The 22,897-nt window shown below is 53.9% G+C and overlaps 1 protein-coding gene and 1 long non-coding RNA gene across 5 annotated transcripts in view; one reads left to right on the forward strand and one right to left on the reverse strand.

Moving 5' to 3' along the window:
* The window catches only part of Pde2a (phosphodiesterase 2A), a 91,908-nt gene that overhangs the window by 21,516 nt on the left and 47,495 nt on the right, over nt 1-22,897 (forward strand). The window contains exons 1-3 of one of the 4 annotated variants that reach the window (XM_032893083.1): nt 8,123-8,152; nt 8,868-8,934; nt 19,145-19,206. In XM_032893083.1, coding sequence (XP_032748974.1) covers nt 8,138-8,152; nt 8,868-8,934; nt 19,145-19,206 — 144 coding nt within the window. In that variant the 5' untranslated portion in view covers nt 8,123-8,137. Of the gene's footprint in view, nt 1-8,122; nt 8,153-8,420; nt 8,441-8,867; nt 8,935-19,144; nt 19,207-22,897 lie in introns of those variants that run through there. The other 3 variants (XM_032893085.1, XM_032893086.1, XM_032893084.1) reach the window with 3 other exon arrangements.
* On the reverse strand, nt 7,147-8,956 carry LOC116891761. Its single transcript, XR_004386859.1, has 3 exons — nt 8,150-8,956; nt 7,717-7,776; nt 7,147-7,256 (listed from the first exon to the last, which is right to left on the reverse strand). It is a non-coding gene; the product is annotated as an uncharacterized LOC116891761 (long non-coding RNA).

Raw genomic sequence — 22,897 nt, forward strand, 5'->3', positions numbered from 1 at the left:
GTGGGGGGGTAACTTCTACAAACCTGATAGGGTAGCTTGAACAAACCCTTTTCAGCCTTCAAGGCTCCCAGAGTAGAGAAGCCAGTGGGGTCCCTTAGTCTATTCTTAGCCCCTCTTTGTCACTGAACTCTCTGATTGACTGGTTCTTCCTGCTAAGGTCTTCTTACACAGGTGACCATGACCACAGTAGCTTAAATCCTGGCCTGTACAATTTGAGCATGAGGCTGAGAGACACTCCATGGTTCACGGCCTCACTTTCTAAGGGACCGTGGCATGAGGAGGAAGGAGCCAGGGTGGGCCTTGGGGAAGCCAGGGTCAGCGGTAACATGTCACTTGGGTGTTAGGTTAAACATCTGGTGCCTAAACCACAGACACTCATCCTTCCAGGGACTGCAAGGCTTGCTGGGGGTGGGGAACAGCGAATGCGTCTTTTCCTGAGCTCCTGTGCACGCCTGGCTCTCTGCTGTTGCTCATGGGTTCTCTCATTTATCCATCATGACCCGAGGCAGGCCAGCCGATCCCTCAGCTGAGAGACGGGAGCGGACCACGTTGGTGCTTATTAAGATGGTGACATTGAACTGAATCACTTACACTGGCCCAGTTCCTTCCCCCTCTTCGCAATCTGGGACTCCCCGCGACTGTCGGCACTGCCTGGGAGACGGGTGTTGGCTCTAAAGGCCTTTCCAGTTGCCCCTTCCCTGATATTCAGAGACTCAACCCATAGACCCGCAAGTTCCAAAGGCCACAGAAGCCCAGATGTGAGCGTCTTGCCTGTGTCACGGAGTTTGTGTAGAAGAATATTAAAATTCATGGGCTCTTGCACTCTGAGGACTCCGGGGCTTTGAGTTCATAGACTGTGAGCAGCACAGATTCTGAAAGTTTCTTAGAACATGAAGCTGTACACGTTCTTGGAGCCTCGAAGGCACAGGCTGAGGACTCCCTGAAGGGTTCGTGGATTGGTTGAGTATGGGGCTTTGGATCCCTGTGGATGTTGTCTTACCTCAGTTTCCCAAACAGGCCCTGCTCTGAAAATCCCAGGCAGGGGCGTGTGTCCAGGAAGGGCAAGGTGACTGGTTGTAGCCTGAGACACCGTGGGAGCCCATGCAGCTCAGGAATAGCAGCTGCTCAGGCAGGGCTTGCAGGGCTGTAGTCAGCCACCCCTGCCGAGGACCGGCCCATCCGTCCAGCATTCTCACAGCTTAGGCTCAGGAGGGGCACATCTTACGTGGCTCTTTCCCAGTGCGGGGTGCATGTGGTAGGGCTCAGTGATGAGCAGGAGTTGCAATAAGAGGGGATTCAATGGCGACTGGGTTAAGCGAGAAGGCAATGAGGTCCAGGAGAGACTGCCCCAGGATTTCTCCAGGACACCTCTGTACTTTGATCAGGTTCCTGAGATAATGGGTGGCGTTGGGTATCTGCACACCTTGAACTCACTTGCTGACCTGAGACAGACCAGAGGTGAGAGCCCCTCCTTCCCATGACTGCCCAAGGCTGTACAGAAGATAACCAAGACTGCTCTGAAGGGACCTGCCTCTTCTCCTGCCTGGCGCCTTCCTGCTTGGGAAGCAGGACAGCGGGAAAGCCAGGCTGACAGGATGATGCTATAAGGGAGGAACCATCTCTCTCACGCATGAGAACGTGCCAGCTAGGAAGAGGTAAACTCCCTGTCCCCAGGAATGTGTGTGCAGGGATGGAGTGGAGGAAGAGAGGCATTAGGGCTCGGATGGCAGCAGGCAGCCTAGAGGGCTCTTTCCTGGGGCAGTTGGACTTGGAGTAGTTCATTCAAGCAGTCCAGATGTGCCTGAACATCAGAGTGGCTGTCACACCCTGGGATCCGCTGCGCCCTAGGCTTTGCTCTCTGTGTCCAGCCTGGGCTTGGGCGTGAGTCTTTGTAGCTTGCTGCAGACCCAATCTTGGCCTTAAGGAGCCATATCTGGTGGGGGAGGTGTACGGGGGAAATGCATCATTAAGTAAGTCCCACTAAGGGAGGCTGACTAGGCTGGGGGAAATCCTACCCAATTCCAGGATGTGACAGTAGGCCAAGTCTTGTTCTGGAAGCTGAGGTCATTATAGTGAGCAAAGCAAGAATGTCCTGTCACAGAGGCTGACAGCACAGTGGGGGTTGGGAGGCAGTGCCTCCTGACAGTTAAAGGAGTGTTAGAAGGCAGTGGGCCCCATGGGGCAGAGCTTCACCTGGGCTTAAGGGCTTGACAGAGATTCCACTCAAAAGCAGGGCATCTTCTGTGTCCTATGGGCAGCAGAATTCATGTAGGCAAGAATGAGACCAAGGTTGAGTTAGGTAGGAGAGATGATCACTGTAGGAGTGAGTATTAGGGCAACGGTAGAGTACCTACCCGCAGGTGTACCTGAGCACGTTCGTATGTGTGTGTGCATGTGTGCGTGTGTGTGCTTGTATGTGTGTGCACTCGTGTATGTGTGTGTGTGCTTGTGTGTGTGCACCCATGTGTGTGTGCTTGTGTGTGTGCACCCATGTGTGTGTGCACCCATGTGTGCGTGTGTGCACCCATGTGTGTGTGTGCTTGTGTGTGTGTGCACCCATGTGTGCGTGTGTGTGCTTGTGTGTGTGCACCCATGTGTGTGCACCCATGTGTGCGTGTGTGTGCTTGTGTGTGTATGCACCCATGTGTTTGTGTGTGTGTGTGTGTGTGTGTGTATGTGTGTGTGCGTGTGTGTGTGTGTGTGTGCTTGTGTGTGTGTGTGTGTGTATGTGTGTATGTGTGTGTGTATGTGTGCGTGTGTGTGCTTGTGTGTGTGCGTTGTGTGCGTGTGTGTGCGTGTGTGTTTGTGTGTGTGTGCGTGTGTGTGTGTGTGTGCACCCATGTATGCGTGTGTGTGCTTGTGTGTGTATGCACCCATGTGTGTGTGTGCTTGTGTGTGTATACACCCATGTGTTTGTGTGTGTGTGTGCAGGAGCTCCAAGAATGAATGTATACCCATGTCTGTGGAAAAGCTGTTAGTGTTTGGGGGCATAGGGTTTGAGTGTGTGGGGCTCGGGGCAACTTTGTGTACAGAAAGGATTATGTGGTCTGTGGATGATGGAGAGAAGATGCTAAGGTTTCAGGGGTCTCCTCAGCAGGGATGATATAAGCCAGAAGATTCTGGACTCCACCTCATGGGTTCCCTTCCTCCTGGAGGTTCATGGCATTGACCACCTGCTGCATACAAAAGAGATGTGGATGCAAATGACATGGAAATGGCTGACCCACCCCCAGCATCAAATATATGTCCCTAGCACTCATCTGTGATCAGATTCCTCTTTCTGCAAGGGCTGCCCTGCATCTGTAGCCATAGCCAGTGGACACAGACTGCACATAGAATAATTGTCATAGATAGCACTTCTGTCAGCCATGAATTTACACATGCATACTGACTCGTACACACATTTGTATACGCACATGCATATACACAAGTGCATACATGCGGGCATGTGTGCATACATGCAGGCACACAAGATATATTGTTATACACACATACTCCTGTAGATAACACATGCACATATAGACATAAACACAGAAGCTTGGGTCTATACAATAGAAATTACAACTCTTTGCTATAGTCTTCTGCTTTCACACCCACTATGCTCACACATCTGGGTGCAGAGCCTTGCATGTACATGTGCGCGCACACACACACACACACACACACACACACACACACACACACAGAGGAAAAGATCATGGAATCTCCTTTAAGTTCATGGGCTCTGCCCAGATCATGGCGAGACTGCGTTTCTCTTTTGAGGGGCCTCCTGTCTTGGAAGCTGCCCCTTTACGTGCTGCCCTTATGAGGAAAGCTGCCTCTGCCTAACTAGATCTGCCTGGGTCCTACCTTCGTTCACCTCAACCTCTTGAACCCTCAAGAGATCCAGGTCATCTTTGTTGCTCCTAAGAAGTCTGAGGCCAGAGAGGGTTAGAGCCTTGCCTGGGGTTACCCAGGGATGGCTCACATTTGAATCTGGTCTCCATGGTCTGACCACAGTTCACCACAGAATAGAGCATGCTTGGCAGCAAACACATGGTCATGAAGCAAATTATGACCTGAGGAAGAAGAGCAGATAAGGGTTCTATAGAAGGTCTCTTAGGATCAATTATGGGAAATGAAGAGATGTTGGGGGAAACCATCTTCTGACTTAGCTAGACTCCTCATATGACCTCAGTCCTCTCCACTGGCCTATGGAGACACGGAACAGGATCCAACAGTGTTTGTCCTCGTGTGTGGGAGGGGTGAAGAGGCATAGGGAAAGAAGCAGGTGGTATCCACTTGGACCATCTTGGTGGGTGCTGTTTCTCAGTGGATGCGAGTTTTTTGCCTGTGGCTGGGGAGAACTGCCTTGCTTTGTTTTGTTTTTTGTTTTGTTTATCAAGGCAGGTTTTCTCTGTGTAAAAGCCCTGACTGTCCTGGAATTCATTCTGTTGACCAGGCTGGCTTCAAACTCACAGAGATCTGCTCGTCTCTGCCTCCCACGAGCTGAGAACGGCTCTTAAAAAACATCGCTATCCACAGTACCTGGCTGGCATGGAATAACTCTTCAACCAAAGTCTGACCATAAACAAGTGAAGAGACAGACCTGTCATCCTGAGGGGCAACTTGACCTTGGAAGGGCCTTGGGCACAGAGGGGGGAAGAGGTTGGGCAAAGACCAAAACTTTGAGGAGAAGCCATAAGCTCTGGATGGTGTGAGGAGATGTTCATGGCAGAGGAAGAGCCTTGGACGCCGCGCCACGCCACGCCACTTCAGATTCTGGAAGCCTCAAGAAGGCGTATGTGTAGGCATGGTTAGGGCGGCTACACTTGGGGCCTTGTTCTGCAGGCACAGGTGTGATAATGATAAGAACACAATATGGAGGGCTGGAGAGGTGGCTCAGTGGTTAAGAGCACTGACTGTTCTTCCAGAGGTCCTGAGTTCAAACCCCAGCAACCTCATGGTGGCTCACAACCATCTGTAATAAGATCTGGTGCCCTCTTCTGGTGTGTCTGAAGATAGCTACAGTGTACTCATATAAATAAAAATTAATAATTAAAAAAAAACCCACAATATGGAGCCCAGATAACTGCTTGGCCAACTGTTTGAACCCAGGCAAGGACTATGCTTCTGGGAGCTCCATTTTTTCTGTATAACATGGGGCTTAATCAAGAGCTCACACATAGTTCCTGGGTGCACACAGGTCCCAGGCCCCATCACTACTGCAGACACAGGGCAGTGCAGGTCCTATGAGAGACTGGAGGTCAGGAGGGCCCAGTACCCAGAGTGACAAGTCTCAGTGGAGTCACCTTTCCTTAAACACCTTGTCTAGGACAGGAGTTTGGAAGAGCACCTAGTATGGGCCAAGTGGGCCCTAAGGGAGACAAGCAGAGGGCTAGGGGGCTTCGGGGCATCTGGGGATGGACTTCCCAGTGTCAGAGACGAGCAGGGGGTGGAAGGACTGGGCAGATAGGATCCCTAGGCACTGCATTGTTGGGGATAAAAGAGTATTCAGAGTCCATTTTCTTACCTGCCTTTTCTTACACATCAGGCATGAACTTAACTGCAGGTAATGGCCAGGGTTTGAATTCTGGGTCCATTGTTTACTAGCAGTGTGAGCATAGACCACTTACTTAGCTCCTCTGTGCCTCCCTTATATATAAACCGCAGTTGATAGGGTCGGGTGGGGGGATAGTTCAGTTGGTGAAATGATAGTTAGCCTCGCCAGACTGGGACCCAGGCTGGTCCCAGAACACATGTGAAAATGCTGTTTGTGTGGTGTTCTTATGATCCCATCACCGGTAAGACAACCGACTGAAGGGTTCTGAGGGCTTTGCTGGCCAACTAGGAACCTAGCAATGAGAGAGACTAATCTCAAGAGTGGACCGCATCCTCGAGGATGACCCTGGATGGTCCTCGAGGCCCTTTCCCGCTTATACAGGCAAGCACTCACCTGTGTACACTTACACACATAAACATGCACACATGCATACACACATACATGCACACACATCAATTGCTTTATGATGGAGAGAATGGGGTGGCTTGTTAGGTGTCGGAGTATTCCAGACCAAGACGTGCAGCTGAGATCTTAGTGGTCAGGCTCGACTCTTGCCTTCACGGGACAGAGATCAGCTAGAATCTAATTCCGGCTTTTCAGACCAGGAAGTACTTTCAAATCAGGAGGGAGAGCCAGGCATAGTGGATCACAGACTGTAGAGATAAGGAACCCTGGGGTCTAACAGGAGCTCAGGGGAACCAGACTTAACCTTGGGTAGGCAACACTTCCTAGCCATGAGAGTTTGGCAATGTCCTTCCCTTTGCAGTTTGGCAGAGCCTTGGCTGCCCCAACTGTGAGAAGACTGGCCTAGGAAATTCAAGGACTTCAGGTGAAGACGAATGCTATAAGGGGTTAGGTTGCTTATTTATTGACTGTAGAGTCTAGACGTGTTAACATTTTACAGATGTGGCAGTGGAGGCCCCAATAGATCCAGTGGCTACAATCATGCAGCAGCCTTATGACCGAGTGAGGACTCACACAGTGCCCCTGATGAATGCTTGGCTCAGAACACACAAAGACCTGAAGGAGACAGAATGTGCATGTGGGACTAGTCACCAAAGCAGGAGAGACTCAAGTAGGATTTAAAACTACCTCCTTAGGAGGCAAGTGCCGTGGGTCCACCTAAAGATGGGATCTGTGACAGCTTGGGGCTGGCTCTTGACTGCAGAACTAAGACGAGGTCCCTTGAAGATCCAGTAGCTAGGGCCAGTAACCATGCCAACGCCTCCTAGGCACCTGTGTCCTACCTAGGGTATCTGAAAGCCCGGGACCAAGCCAGTGACATGTGACCAGGATTACCAAGAGGATTACATATGACTGGACCTGGGAACAGTCATCATCATATTGGCCACACACACCCCCTTTTTTTACACTGGAGGAAACTGAAGCCAGAAAAGAGAAGAGTCTCATTGAAGGAGTAGGGGTCACCTTTACACATCTTAGCCCATGTCATATTCTACAGTGTTAATATGGAGGTCAAACTGCTTTATTAGGAAGACATGATAAAAACGCATTAACTTGACCTAGATCCTGTCCTCAGCTCCCAGACCTGACTCCCAGAAAGGATACAAATGCCCTCCTAGACCTCTGAGGTGGCATGAGGTGGCATCCAGAGAGAGGCTCCTGGAGCAGATGGCCTCCAAGTTGCTCCTGGATGGTTAGCGGGGCACCAGGACAGACCAGGAGGCAAGAATGAGGCAGTCACAGGAAAGGGCTGCATAAAAACAAGAGATGGGGGTTGTCAGAGCGGTTGACAAGTCGGGGTTGAACTGTGGAAGGTCTGTAACGCCAAGTGAGAGATTTTGGTTTTATGGTGCTTGTGGTAGGGACCCACTAAGGGTGTTTGAGCCCAGGAAGCTGTAAGCTCAGCTAGGATGGGAAAAATCCTTGTGTGGAAGATCACTCCTTGAGCTACTGGGACAGCCAGGACACTTCCAAGCCTGTGCCAGGTGCTGGGACCGTGTCCAGCACTGGGCTCAGTGACTCAACACTGGGGAAATTGCTCCCCAGGGGGAAAGGGCCCAAATGAATCACCTCTGTGAGGTGGGGAGCTGGGGGCTCACTGAGTCACTTCCCAAGGGTTGGGGGCGAGGGAAGTACAGAAAGAGGGGCAGTAGCACAGAGAGAGAACCAGGGAAGGTCACGGTGAGGGCTGTCAGGAGTGTCTGTCTCACCTCCAAGTTTGAGTCTTCTGGCAGTCTTGTGGGACAACTGAGGCCCAATGGGAAGGGGACCTGGCTAAAATCACACTGTCAAAATCCAGAAAGACTCAAATTCACCCTTCGTTATAGACATGTCCTGTGTCTTAGCCCATCTTACAGCAAGCAGAGGCTAGAAAACAGGTTGGTCCAGGCAAGGAGTTTGACCCAAGTTGCACAAATGTCCCCTTAGCCCTCCAGCCAACAGTTATCTGGGGTCTGGGTGCACCTCTGCGATAGAACACCAGGGGGCGCAGGAGCGTCACGGCTGCTGCAAGCGCCTGAGCACAGAGGCCGCTCTGCGGAGAAATGCGCTCCCAGCTCCCGGGGTCCCACCGCGGAACTGCGGACTTCGTGGCCCTGGGGCTTTGACCCTCTTCAGACTCCTGGAACGCTGATGCAGACCTACCTGGTAGCCTTAGGGACCCATTGCTCTCACCCCACACTTGGGATCGGTGCGCCTGTGTGTGTCAGGGCGCACGTGTCTCCTTCACAGATCTGCTATCGCTTCAGGGCTCGTCCCATTTTGAAGCGACCTCTAAATTTCTCCCTCACTTTCCTTTGCCCTCTGCACTGGAAAGAGAGAAGGGACGTGGGGGCTCCCGGACTGTGGTCGCGTGCCCTCTCCCCGCACTGCGCTGTACTCGGCCTCGGGGCTTTGGCCGGGCTACTGAAGTCCAAGTGATGGGGAGAGAATGTGGTGCGACAGTGCGCGGGACTCTGGGAGGGGCCCGACCCCTTAGGAGGAGTGACGATGGGATAAGCGGAGGGCAGTGAAGGCTGGGATGCGACCGAGGAGAGGGAACCCTTATAGTCGACCCGCTGCAGGAGACTTGGGAGGGGGAAGGCCTGGCAGTGGGTAGCCGGCCGGGATCGGGTGGGGTCCGATCTTTGGAAGGTGTTGAAGTGCTGTCCCTGGTAGCAGAGACGTAGGCGGGGCCTGGAGGCCTGGGGCGGGGCGGGGGCGGGGGCGGGGCGGGACCAGGGCGGACCCTCGGGCGGACCAGCGAAGCTGTTGCGGACGCGCTGACCGAGCGCAGCGGGCCGGGCTGGAGGGGCGGGCGGGCGGCTGCGAGCATGGTCCTGGTGTTGCACCACATCCTCATCGCTGTTGTCCAATTCCTCAGGCGGGGCCAGCAGGTCTTCCTCAAGCCGGACGAACCGCCGCCGCAGCCATGCGCCGACAGCCTGCAGGTAGGAGGCCCCCCCCACTCTGGGTAACAGGGAGAAGCGGGTGTCCGGGGAAAGCCCGGTCAGGGCCCGGTCCTCTGAGGAGCTTGGAGTCGTCTGCCCCACGGTCCATTCTCTCCTGAACCTTTAAGAGGGAACCCTTCCCTTAGTTCGGGAACCCGCCTTGTACCGAATGGGACTGCAGCCATCCCCAGAGGGGGTCCTTGATTCTTCAGTTCACAGCTCAAATGCCACTCCAGATTCTGACTCCTCTTCAGATCTGTAACTCCTCCATCCCAAGCCCTGAACTCTTAATACTCCTTGGCCCCCTCAGCCACATTGACAGCTCTGTATAAGCCTGGAGTTTGCTCCTCCCAGGTTAACCTAACTCCCTTCCCAAACCTCTTGCTCTCTACTGTCCATATCAGATTCCAGGCACACCCATATCCCCTAAGCCCCTGGCAGCAAAGAAGTTTGCCTCATAAGTAGGGCCTCACCCCCAACCTCTAGCTTCTATCCGTAGTCTTACTTCCCCATTCTTACTAACCATTTAGATTCTAGTCCCCATCTTCTGCCCAACCCAAGGGTCCAACCCCCTTTTAAAACCCAGCTTCTCCCTTCTCCTCTGCCAGACTGCCCCCTTCCAGTCCTCATCTGTCTTTTGCACAGACCTCCAGTCTCCTCCTGTTGCCTCCCAGCCTCTAGTTTCTCTTGAGGTGTGATGGTCCAACATAATTCTTCCAGTTCCCCAAATTTCTGAGTGCATTGTCCTTTGGCCCATCTGCTGTCTCTTGCTTAGTGTGTCGCTCCAGTCTGCCTACCTCTCCTGGTTTGCTCAGCCCTTCAGTTTCTGTAGGACTCTATCTTTGTGCTAGGGTCTTTCTGTGACCATGCCTTCCCTATATGTCTGCCTCTGCTTTGGGCTGTGGGGGAACAGGCTCAGAAGACAGGGCTGGAGTATCTAGGACCTCCACCCCTGCCTGTGTTCTCAGGAATGGCCTGGGATGGACTGAAGTCCAAGGGCTTAAACATGGAGAATGTTGCCCTCAGGGGTGCCCAAAATATGTGGTGGGTAGGGAATCATGAGGTGGGACGCTGGTGTTTATAACTTATAAATTATATCCCCTTATCCCAGCTGTCCTGGTGTTGACTGGGGCAGTTGGATTTGGGGATGGAGAGAGGGGGTAAATTGCAAGCTAATGTCCTTCACCTGTGGTGAGGGGTGGGTGAGTCTGGGGTGTGCGTGCTTGTATGAGGGTTCCTGAGTGCAGAGCGTGTGTTGAGTGTGCCATGGATGTAGCCACATATGCTGTGCTATGTTTAATCACGTCATTTGAGTGAGATTCTTCGCAGGGAGATGACAGTATGGAGATTATGAGTCTGCGGTGTTACATGTGTGACTACAGAGGCAGGATTGTGGGTAGGAGTTGTAGCACGGCGAGTGACTCTGGCGTGTGCATGTGGTTGTGTCTGTCATGGCATTGTGATGCTCTAGGGGCAGCTTGCATGTTGAAGACTATACATGCTCTTCGGCTGCAGTGCGTAGCCAGGAAGAGTCCTGGTACAGTCCTGTTGGTTTTGAATGGATGTCTTGTGAGGGAGGAGTGGAGGTTTGTGTCTGGGTGTGCTTTTAGCCTCCTTGGTAGCTTAGGGTCACTATAGTACATTCTGGGTTTGCTTGAGGAAAGTATCCAGAACCCTGTGTGTTAGCGTTTGCGTACCATGTGTTTGTGATGACTGTTCATGCACCTATGGACAAGAGAGGCCAAGACCCAGGGTCCGGTTCACCCAGCAGCTGGTTGCCCAGGTTGGAGGGTAGGCAGGAGAAAGCAGTTTCCAGACTGAAGGACTTTATGTGTCTACAAATGGGTGATATTTTGGTCTGACATTAAGCATGCAAATTATGCAGAATATGTCTGCACACGTGCTTCCATGTCTGAGTGGGGTGTGTGTGTGTGTGTATGTGTGTGTGTGTGTGTGTGTGTGAGTGATTTAATCGGATGCATGCATCTGTGGTAGGAAGGTGAGTGTGAGGTGTATGAGGTGCATGGTGGGAGATGGAGTTGAGTGTGGTGTGAGGTGTGGGTGTGGGTGTGAGCCGTGTGACTTTTCAGTGTGAGGTGTGGATTCTGTGATCTTTCCTCCCTGGGGGCTGTTTGCATGTGAGGAGAGTATGAAGCGTGTACAGTGGGTTAGGATGAATTAGAGATGCCTGGGGGCAGGGCCGAGGTCTGGGTAATGGAGTGTGTGCATAAGGTGTGTGGTGCGAGGAAAGAGGTATATTATGTTTGGCCATGTGTGAATACAGCAGGTGCCCCATAAATGTTTGTGGAGTGACGTATGTGTGCAAGGCAGGCTTGGCTGCCTTCCTGTCCTTGCTTTCCTTTTAATCAAGTCCCTAGAGATGCCCTCGACTGCCCTCCCAACCCAGGCTGCCTCTAGCCTTTGCCCTTCATCCTCCTCACTTTGACCAAAGCCTTTGTCTTGAGTTTCCTGCTGAGCAGGCGCTGGACAGGCGGGCGGCGGGTGATGTTGTGGTCAGGGAACCTTTGTTCTTTTCCTCTTAGCTTGTCCCGTGTTTGGGGCCAGGTTTTAGAGGGTGGGGAGAGGATACACGTGTCAGCAAATCTACTGTGTTTACTACGACCTCAGCAGAAGGGAGGGTCTAGCTCTGACCTACAGGTTGGTTGGGTGGTGGACTGTGTCTGGAGTTGACCAAGCCTGACAATGGTATATTACTCAAATGAGGGTGGTGCAGCTGTCTTTCTGGGCCATTAACACCTCAGTGATACTACACCAAAGACCCCCCTTCTCTATGCTCCCTCCCCCCCTCCCCTCTCATGTGTTACCAGGCTGGGAGATAGCCAGAAAGACTTCAATCTGTGTCTGCCTTCATTGACCCCACTTCAAATGGAGAGATGGACACAGTTCTCACCGAAACCATTGCCAGAAAGGGTTGACCTAGTCAATCTTTGGGGGACCCTTCAGTCTGATGGCAGAGGTCCCAGGCAATAGAAGATTCACATCAGACACTCTAGAGAATGCTCTTGGAAAGCCCTTCCGGGTGCCCTAACAGGCTGTGAAAGAACATTCAGACTCCTAAGGTTGAAGGCACAGAGCCATCCCAGTTAACTAGAAAGGGGCTAGTGCATATTCAGCATTACCTTCTAGAAGATTCTTCAAGTGAGTTGTGCATACGCTGGGCCTTGAAGCAGTGCGAGGTGGGCGTGGAACAGCGGTGGGAAAACATGCTGCTTCTGCCCAACTGCGCCAGCAGCCTGGCTGCTGGTCGCGGTCCCTGGTCTCCCATTCTCTACCCATTGTCTTTGGCTGAGTCACTGTCATAATTGTGGTTGTCACCATTGTTTAGCTCCTTCTTTCTGACTTCTGGGGTCCTTTGACAGCGTCTTGAGTAAGAGCTGAACTCATGCAAATGCCTACAAGCATCAAGGGAGGGAGGTCCTACTCTGCCACAGAGGTATAGTTCAAAGCATTAGGACCACGTGTTGGATGCTTACCTTTTGTGTGCAGCAGCCCCCTCCTAACCGGGGCAGCTGGCCCCTCTCTCATCAGCTCCCAGCTTAAGCTTGGTTCTGTGGAGCCTTCGATGGCCACACCATTGGGGTTGGCTTCCTGTGTCCCAAGCTAGGTCTGTCCCCTACTTGCCATTGGATGTCCATGATGGCACTGGAGGGTTGCAGCCCAAGCCAGCAGCTAGAGGAACTGAAGCCCTGAGTAAAGTCCTCCCCAGAACCTCATCCCACTAACATTCCCAGAGAGGAAGAGAGATGAGGTGGCTGGGCCAGGGCTCACAGCATGTGGCAGGGCTGATGCCACTGTCCAGCTCTCCTGGCCACCAGGCTGGGCTCTGGCCCCAGCACCATGCTGTTCCTTGGCTGGCCTCTGTGCTGCCTGTGGCGGGTAAATGATTATTAATGACCCCCTGGCAAAGAGACAGGAAATGCTCCCCAGTCACAGCTGGGGCATTCTTGCCTGCCAGCCTGCCAGCCGTGCCCGCCCTGGCCATGGGGTGAGCATCATGCTATGCCATTCTTCCCTGCATCCCGGCCCCTCTCACTCCCCCTGGCTTTGACCTCCCAGGAATACAGAACAAGCAGAGATTGGGTTTTCTTTCCCATTGTCCTTGCTCCCAGCCTCTCATTGCTACTGTTTTTCTTGTCGAAAACATGAAAGAAGTGACCCCTCTTCCAGGAAGCCTTCCCTGACTGTTCAGCCAGTTCCGCTGGTACCTGCTCCCATGGGCTTGAGAACATTATGTGTCTGCCATGGACATTCTGTCCCTACTCTCATGGCTGCTCTGCTGGCTCTAGGGCTGGGGTGAATGCTTTCTGTGTGTAGCCTGTCTTCTCCTGGAAGTCCTTAGCCCATCCTCCAAGGGTTCTCACATCCCTAGCTCTGCTGGTCCTAACTATTCTCTGTATATTGCCAGGCCTTCCTAGGTGGCTGCTATGTCAATAGGAAGGTGAGTGAGATGAGTGTCCCCAAGTCTGCACAATACTATATCACCAAGCCTGTCGCAGGTAGCTCAGACCCAGGTGCCACGGGTGAGGCGAGGAGGGAGGGAACCCAGAAAAGGCTGATGTGTGTGACTAAGGCAGAGCCAACGGTGGCTCTCATTCAGCCCAGAGTCAGGGGAAGAGCAAACTGGGGAGCTCTCAGGAAGAAACAAATCTGGGAGCCGAGGGGAGAGCCTGGAGAGTACTCTAGAGAAAGGAGGATTGTAACTGTGGTGGTTCCGGTGGTGGCAGACAGAGGGAAGAAGACTGCCACTCCCGTGTCCCCGGCTTCTGCTGATGGACCTGGACCCTGGACTGTCCAGGTGGGCAAGCTGAATGGTCGCAAGGCAAGGGAGGGACATCAAGGGACAGGAGACATGGCTGGTGAGGCTGGCAGGACCCAACATCTTCAGGGCTTACAAACCATGTTGAAGATTCTGGATGTTTTCCAGGGAGCTGACATGAGGGGGAGGAGTTGAAAGGAGGGATGGGACGTCAGGCCTGGGTATTGTGTGCAGCTCCCTGGAGTGGAAACTGAGGCTTAGGCTGCCGCGGTCCATGCTGTGGATGATGGAGTCTGGTCAGGGGAATGGTGGAAGGGAGGGGACTCCGTGCTGGGAGAGAGAGCCCAGCAAGAGGTGGGAGGGGAGGAGAAGGGACCACTTGGGGTGACAGGGTGGGTTCCACGTGGCCTCTGAGAGCTCAACAGAGGAGAGGACAACCGTGTGGGGTGGGAAAGTCTGGGCTTCCAAGGAACACCTTGGTTCCTCCAAGAAGCACCTCACAGGTGGCCACCAGCCACGAGGCTAATGGGGACTTTGAGTCTACACAGGGCAGCTGAGCTCTCACCAATATGTATGCGGGCAAACTGGTATTCTGCCCTGGTCAGAACTGGGGTGGGGAGTGACCTAAAACAAGCTGCAAATATGAGTAAACTCCAAATCCAAAACTGTATGAGAAGAAATGTAAATATATGAAAATAAGCAATGTACCTGGCCCTTCTCATGTAAATTGTAAAATGCTGCTTCCCTGGACTTTAGCTCAGGCTCCTGTGAACTGTCTCTGATGTGGCCACCCCCCAGGGCCCCGGCCTTCCTGTTTTGAGGAGCCTGCCCTTCCTTTCCAGCTGGTGCCTGGGGTGAAGGAAGACATTTTGCTTTTCCTGTCCCTTGCCCTGAGGGAATTAGCTCTTTGCAACCCCCGTGCATGGTCAGTACACCAGGGCGGACCGTGGGGGGAGACAGGCGGAGGGTATTGAAGGTAAAGGAAAGAGAAGAAGCTGAAAGGAGAAATGAGAGGGGGCTGGGAGGCGGGCAGCAGTGGACCCAGCACAAACATGGATCTTCAGAATTTGAAAGTTTCCCAGTTGCCAGAAACACCAACCTGTATAGGTCCAACCGTGCTGTCTCGAGGCTGGGCACTGCTGGGCTCCCTGCTTTGAGGTACGTTCTAGCACCATTTTCTGGGCTGTATTTTCTCACTTGTAAAACAAGGAAGTTGGAGTTCCACAGCTATGAGGGTTGTACAAGTACCAGCTCCTAAGGGACTGCCAGCTTGGGGTTCTCCAGGGAGGACGATAACCTTCCATGACTCTAGCTCGCCTCCCATGGCTGGGTGGGTGTGTGGCTGCATGATCCCGACATTCTGTGACTTTAAGATGCTGGGACTCTGGGAGCCCAAGATGCGGACATTCTGTGCATGCAGGATTCTAGAATTTGATGATTTGATGATTCAATGATGCTAAATGGGGCTGCTGGGAAGAGCTGCAGCCACCTGCCTTGTTAATGTCAATGTTCGGTTATTAAAAACATAACAAGACACAATGGAGACAGATAGCTTGAGATGGGATGGCAGCTCCACCCCCAAATGAAGGAGGGGAGGAGGGGTGCCTTGACATCAGAGGAGATGGGAGACCCTTTTAGCCTGGTCACATGGGCTCTCCCCTGCCACAACAGACTCAGTGCATGTTCATGTGAGGGACCTGACACTTTCTAAGCTCCTGTGGCAAGGCAGTCGGTCCTATCACCCACTGCCTGCATCTTCCAGCCATCTTAGACTATGACCAAGGAGCACCGTACTTCCCAGCCCTCAAAGTGTCTTCACAGTGCCGTAGAAGGATGTTGACGTAGAAGGAGGGGCCTGATCACCCCCTTTCTCAACAGCTGCCTGAGGGGAAAACAGGACATGAGTACTTCCTGGACACGGGTGTGGAGATGCAGAAACCTTTGCCAGCAAGGGCTGGGGACCCAGGACTAACCAGAGGATAATCTACAGACTTGGCTCTTATCCTGAGGCACAGGGGGCATACAAGACCTGATGGAGCCTGACCTGGGTCTCAGGCACACCATGCAGTTTGTCACAAAACCAGCCCTGTTGTCTAGTACCTCACTGCCTCTTGGGTCCCTGCTTGTGCCTCATTCCCCAGGTCAGGGTTGGAAAGGAACCGTGCCTCTAAGAGATTTTGTCTTTGAGAGCCTAACCTTGGTGGCCCTGCCGAAGCCTGTCAAGGCTGTGTGTCCAGAATTCCTCAGCCTAGTGGGCTGCCCAGATCAAAACTAGTCTAGGTCTCTTTCCCAGCAGGTCTTAGAGCTCCCTGATTCCCTGGGTGCACCTCATTGCCGCCCAGCCTTCCCCTTCCCCTGGGATCCATCCCTGTGAGGTAGGAGTAGAGGTAAGACTCAAGTTCAAGGGCAGAGTTCCTGTCTGCCACCCTCCAGCTTTCTCCTCCTACACGCTAGAAAGCAGGTGGGAGACAGCTGCTCTTGTCATCCACAAGGCTCCATTGTGTACTCCCTCCTGTCTCGGTCTCAAGAGTAGGGTCCCCTGCAGGGAACCCTCTGCAGCTGACTGGCTCTCTGAGAGCCTTCCGGTGGCTCCCCAGCAGGCTTTTCCTTCCTCTCTGCTCTTCCACCCCTGTTCCCTCATACTCTCTCTTGGCCAGCAGCTCCAGGCTCTCTCCCATCCCCAGAAGTCTCCATTTCTGGTTGTACAGGTGTGACTCAAAAGCCAGCCCAGGAAATGTCCTAGAAGATCAAGTCAAGCCCTTTTCTTCCGATGAAGAGAGTGCCTCAGAGAGGGAAAGGTCCTGACTCTAGTTATATAGTTGGCTGTGACAGAGCTCTGTGCTGTGCCCCTTCTCCCCTGGGTCATGGGCACACCCTGCCCTTGGCCTCAGGTGTCCAGGGATTGAGAACTGCCATGATAGACACAGCACAGAATACACGGGGACCTGCTAAAACCCAGCCAGCTTCTCTGAGTCTTACCCCACAGCCCCAAACTTCTGTCTCCCTTTTTTCCTCAGGCCCCTGTCTTCTCCACTGTCTCTGATGTCTAGATAGCCATTCCATTTGGAAAACCCTGACCTTGGAACTCCATGTTTGGTAATGGGCACCCATGCATACAGGCACACAGACATATGTGAAGATACCACTAGCACAAACGAATCCCAGCCCAGGTTAAAAATTGGACCAGACATATAGGGGACCACTCTGGGTGCTCCTGTCTTCTCTTTGCTGTAAACCCCCGTGCATCTCGTATGAAGCCCTTCAGGGTCCTGCAGATGGGCTTCACCTCAGTTCCTTAGTGACAGTTGAGGGCATGGGTCTCTATTCCTCTCCAAGCCCACCTCAGCAGTGAGGTCCCTCCCTTCTGTCTCCAGGAGCAACCCAGCTTCCTGTGACAGGGTGGGAAGGCCAGAGGTTCCCCAGAGGACAGTGGGACAGTGAGGAGGAACTAACAGATAAGACTTTGCATCTTCTCAAGGCAGACCCCCCAACCCTGACCGCCCCCTGGCGACTTGGGCATAACCTTGTCCTGTTGCCCTCTAGTACTAAGGGTTTTGTGTGCCCTCTGGCACATAGGTCAGAGAACCAAGAGCATTGATACCCCAAGGTAAATCCTGACTGAATCCGAGAGGTCAGGTTCTTCGGTTACTGGCAGGTACACTACCAGGCAGGTACACTCCCAGGCAGGTACACTCCCAGGCAGGTAAATTCCCAGGCAGGTAAATTCCCAGGCATGGGACAGGGAAGTGTGCGGTGTGGCTGTGTTGGGCAAGTAGGAGAATGATCAGCATTACGACTGGGGAAGGCCTCTCCCCCCATCTAGTTCCCCATACTTGGGGTCAGATAGAGGGGATCAGAAGGGAGAGTGGGATGAGCTGTCAAACAGTAGCAGCTCTGTCTAGGAGTCTCTGAGGGTGGTAAAGGCCCACTTCCACTCGCTGTATTCTCCTGGGAGAGGAGGGCATTCAGGACTGTGGGGAAGAGAAGGCAAACGTTTTGTGCACAAAAGGGATGTCCTCTAGGGTCAGACACTTGTCTCAGTCCTCGTCATTTCCTCTTCAGGACAAGGCAGGGTCAGTGGGGTCATTGCACATAGGGAAGGGACAGGCTGGAGCCAACAAACACCAGACCCTATAGCAGCCACCAGAGGTGACCTTGTCATGACCTGGGTTATAATCTGTCTCCTGTAGAGGTGTAGCCACATGTGTCTGGGGACATGACCACTCCTAGACTGTCACTCTACACATGGACACCTGAGTGACACTCAGGACTAGCTGAATGTGTAGCAAAGCAGGAAACCCCGCCGGACACAGGGGACATGTGAGACAGACAGACACCTGACACAGTCACTCCACAAGCAAGCATCCACACACCAGGCACAGTTACTCTCACCTCCCCCATTACCCGAGTGAGGGCCAGAGACTCCTATAGCCATAGGCAGGTGCCCAGTGAGAGAGGGATGCCAGGCAGGGAACTTAGCTCTTCCCTGTGCCAGACTGTGTCTCCCCCATCCTGCCGAGCTGAGCGCCTGAGGCTGTTTATTTCCTTTCGGGGATGGGTGTTTTGTCCCCCTCCCCCTCTCCCCACCCTGTCCCCACCACACGCTTCCGAAGCTGCCAAATCAAATCAGTCCCTGCACCCTCGCCAGGCTGGCATGGAGGCCAGCAGCTGACGGGAACGAAGCCAGGCTCAGAATACCCCACCGCCTGTCCGATGCTGGGACATGCTTGGGGGTGGGGGGTGGGGAGAGCCAGGAGCCTGCAGCTGGCCCAGGACTGCGCTGGTCAGAGAAGCTGGTGCTTCTCCAAGTTGCCTGTGTGGTGGACCTCAGAGAACGCGTGAGCAGGTCCCTGATGTGTCTGTCAGGCCTGTGGTGCACTGTCAGCAGCATGCTGGGAACGCTGGAGGTGGCGCTGGGAGAATAGGGTGGAGGTCCAGGAGAGGCCCAGAGGTTCTCAGTGCCAGATTGGCGGTAGCTGCTTACACACAAGACACAAGCCCTTGGGGTTTTCGGTATCTCTGGACTTTGGGCACCAAGGCCCAGCCCACCCTGGAGAGTCACTGACTACTTCAGGCGGGTGTTCCGATCCTATTTTACAGATAAGGAAACTGAGGTTTAGGAAGGGCTGAGGAGGTTTCCTGGAGAGAAGTAGAAGTTGGGGGGGCTCAGGATGAGTAGAACTGTGTTCATTTCTATGCCTCAGGGACACTAGGCAAAAAGACAAACTCTGTGTTCTCAGAGTTGAGATAAAGTAGAGACAGAGGTGCCCAGGGGTCAAGAAGGGTGTTGCAGGAAGAGCTGGGCGCAAGCAGGCAGGGCTGCCTGGAGGAGACAGCTACCTGCAGGCTTACTGGAGTCCTACGGGAGGGCAGGCTGGGGAGAATGGGAGAAGGCACGGTAGGCCTCAGCCCTTGGCCTTCTTGTCTCTGCAGCCAGCCAGGACCCCCTTGCACAGAAGCCAGAGCCCCCAGGGAGTAGAGACGACCGACTGGAGGTGAGAGCTCAGTGGATGGAAGCGTGGGTGGGCGTTGGGGGAGGGGCGCAGGACTCGGAGGCTGGAGCTGCATCCCCTCCCACCCTCTCAGCCTAAGGGCACGCACACACCAAGGCCCCTCCTCTTACGCTGTGCCCAGCCTTGAGGCTGTCACCTGAAAAGCATTTCTGACTGCTCTCTGGTTCTTTACATCCTTTGGATTCCCCGCCCATTGCTCAGTTCTTCTCCCAGCTCCGTCCCTGCACTGGCCATCCCCTGATACCCATTGGCTGCCTGCTCTCAATTGTCCCCATGGTCCCTGTGATTGCCAGAAGGATCTTTCTAACACACAAATTTGAGCTTGTCTACTCACACATTCTCCACGGTCACCATCCTCTTGACCCTCTGAAGTCCTGGCCTACCACAGTCTCCCCGTTTGTTCTTGCTTCCCCAACGCCTGCAGCTGACCTCCTGAACAGTTCCGGGCTCTGCCTCCTCCTCCAGGATGGCCTCCTCCCACTCTCCCTCAACTCCATTCCCAGCCGACTCATGTCTCCTCTGAGCTCTCCCACCTGGCGGTTGGGTGCTAGGGCATTCTGTTGTCTCCTGCCCCCTGTGTGCCATGAGAACCCCGCTTTCTTCATCCTGTGACTCTGTATGTGTGCCTGGCTTGCCCCGCTCCCATGCTATGAGCTCCCTAAGCATGGGGATTGTGTTTCTCTCATTCCCTGCCTCCATGGAGGGGAGGGCCGCCAGCCCAGTTCTGATCGTGCTTTGGGGTGCCTTGAATTAACCTTCCGTGTTCAATGGGTAACAAAAATGGGGGTAAACTGTGGGTATCGAAGATTGAACTGAAACAGAGTGGTGTGCGTGTGTGTGTGTGTGTGTGTGTGTGTGTGTGTGTGTGTGTACATGCACGCGTGTGTACAGGTTCCTGTGTCTGCCAGTGTGCCCAAAAGAACTGAGAGGAAGAAGTTGTTGCCAGTGTCAGCCCCCGTGGTGCCAAGCCTTTTGAGCACATACCCTGTACAACTCTTAGCATAAGCTAAGGACAGCTGTGTTTGGGGGGAGTCAAGACCCAGAGCAGGTGCTGGGGGTGGGTTGGGGTAGAGCTGAGGCTAGATGCCTCCCTGTCCTTTCATTAAGTTGAGAAAGAGATGCCCACCAGGATTTGGAGCAGGGGCTCAACATGGCCTTCCTACTGTAGCACGGCTAGGGCCGAGAATGGAACTTGCAGTGGGACTGGGTCCTGGTGCTAGGAGCTGGCCAAGGGAAGGGGGAGGGGCTGGAGAGTCATTATTAATTTATTTATTGTCATGGCATTCCCCACGGGTGGGAGCTCCCCCCAGAGCTGGGACAGATGGTGTTCCTGGGAGCCAGCAGTGCCTCAGCAGCCTCGGCCACCCGCCAGGAAAGACTGCATTTGTCACCAGCCCAGGAAGCCACAAGGGGAGGGATTTGGAGAAGCTGAGACCCTCTAGGGTTGTGGGGGCTGAAGGAGCCTGGCTCTAGGCTCTGCGTATGTGTGCGCAGACTCGTTCCTCACCCATTAGCACTCCTGTCTGCAATTCACATCCGGTCCCTTCCCCATTTCACCAGCCGCATCCTCTGCCTGAGGCCTCTGCCTGAGGCCTCGCTGGATCAAGCCTTTGTTTTCATTGCTGCTGTCTCCCCCTTCCCTGTTGGGTCCTGCTACCTTCTCACTCTGATTAAGGATTTCAGGCTGGGGCTGTCTCAGCTCTGCTCTACCAACAGCCCTTCACTCCTCTCAAAGGATGGTCATCATCAGCCCTGCTCTGTAGGTCTGTCACGTAGCTATCATGAACAACCCATCTTCCTCACCTGTAAGCAGAGGTGAGCTCTCCCAGTGGGTACAGTTCAGGTTGGCAGAGTGCTCGCCAGAACAAAGGCCTGCATAAATCAGGCACGGTGGTCAGTTTGGGATACAAAGTACTTTGTCTTAAAAACCCAAGATAACGTAGAACAAGCAAGCAACGACAAAATGTCCAAACAAACAAAAAAGATCTCCCACCATCACTGGGACAGAAATGCACTGTTATCAGCATTAGCGTCCTGTGCTTTGGGAGGAGCTGCAGGGTTCATGTGAGGCCCAGCCCAGGCCTGTGCCACAGCCTGTTGTGAGAAGAGCTTTCTTGCTCAGTGACCCTTATAGTTAGGACTAAACTACACACACACACACACACACACACACACACACACACACACACACACCTCCCCTCGGTCCCAGCACACCAGGAGGCAGTGCACGCAGTAGGGCTGAAATGAGGCTTGTAAAGTTCTGTGGGCACGGGGCATTCTTCTGGCACTGGCTTGGCAGCAGCAATGGGAACCATGCTGTCAGCACCCCTCCCTACCCAGCAGGCACCAGTTCAGCATACTCTTTAGGGATGGCTCCCTGGCCTCTGGCCAGCTGGAGGAACCGGGCCTTTCTGGCTAATCCTGGGATCCAGGCCCTGGCGACAACGTCATTCTCAGTAGGGACAATTCGGGTCGGTGAACTGAGCACACTAAGCTAATACCTCCGAGCTGGGACCAGAGACCAGGTGGGGTCCTGGGAGCTCCAGCAGGGGTGGAGGCTGCAACAGGTGCTGAGATAGCCGCAGGCGTGGGGCAAAGGCACGGGTGCCTGGACCAAGCTCTCCGATGCACGGTCCAGCCGTTGCACCTCCATGGCTGCCTTGGCAAGGCACTACCTCCCAGGCCCACTGGGCTGTCTCACACCCACTTGTTCTTGAACAGTCAGTGCTTCAGTCTGTTGGCTTTGTTCCATCTTCGGCACACACGAGTTCTCTCAGTCTCCCAGCCCCATGCAGCACTTGCTCATGCTGACCCCTCCAGGTTAAATGTGTGAAGTTTCCCAGCTCTGGTGGAGTCAATCTTCCCTCCCATCCCTGGGCACTCACAGCTCTAAGCATCCTGCACTTACCATTGGGCAGCTTGTTACGCCACGCAGTGTCGGGTTGCATATCTTCTCTCAAGTTACTGAGAGCATCCGGCTCTCTTCCAGCGCTCTTGGGGTCAGTTGGGTCAGGTATACCGTAGATGCTCATCAAAGACTTCTGTCATGAGTGAGTGAGCACACCTGCTCACAGCGTCGGAGTAGGTAAGAAGGAGGCTCTGCTGGTGGACGGGGCGGTTGCGGAGGCTTCTGAGAGTCTTTACAAAGACATCCTTGGAACTACAAAGGATGGGCAGAGAGTCAAGGCCAGAGAGGTCAGCTGGGCTGTCAGAATCCACGGGGTCAGCTCCCACAGAACCAATGAAGGGTGTCAAGGACCAGGAGCACCCAGATAGAAGTGTCTGAAACTCGGCCCTGAGGGGTGTCCCCAGGAGGTGGGAGGGTGTGGTTTGAGAACTAGGGAGTGAAGTAGGGGCTCCCGCAGTGGAGGAAGAACCCAGGCACTGGTTCACAGTGGGCAGATCTGGAAGACCATGGGAAGCAAGATCGGTGCTGTGGAGGAGAAAAGCATACGTGAGCACAGGTGAGCAGCAGCGGGACAGGAGCACAGGTCAGTGGAGCCCAGGTTCTGGGCGCTGGTGGGTGAACCGAAAGGGCACCGTGGTCGCTACTTGCCAGGCCTCGTTGAACGTTCCTCCTCGAGCATTCCTCCTGCCAGTTGTTCCTGCTTCGCCCTGAATTCTCACATCAGTAGCAAGTGGCCTCAGTGCTGCCCCGTGGCCCCTGAGGGAG

Source organism: Rattus rattus, chromosome 2 (assembly GCF_011064425.1).
Source record: "Rattus rattus isolate New Zealand chromosome 2, Rrattus_CSIRO_v1, whole genome shotgun sequence".
Classification (NCBI taxonomy): domain Eukaryota; kingdom Metazoa; phylum Chordata; class Mammalia; order Rodentia; family Muridae; genus Rattus; species Rattus rattus.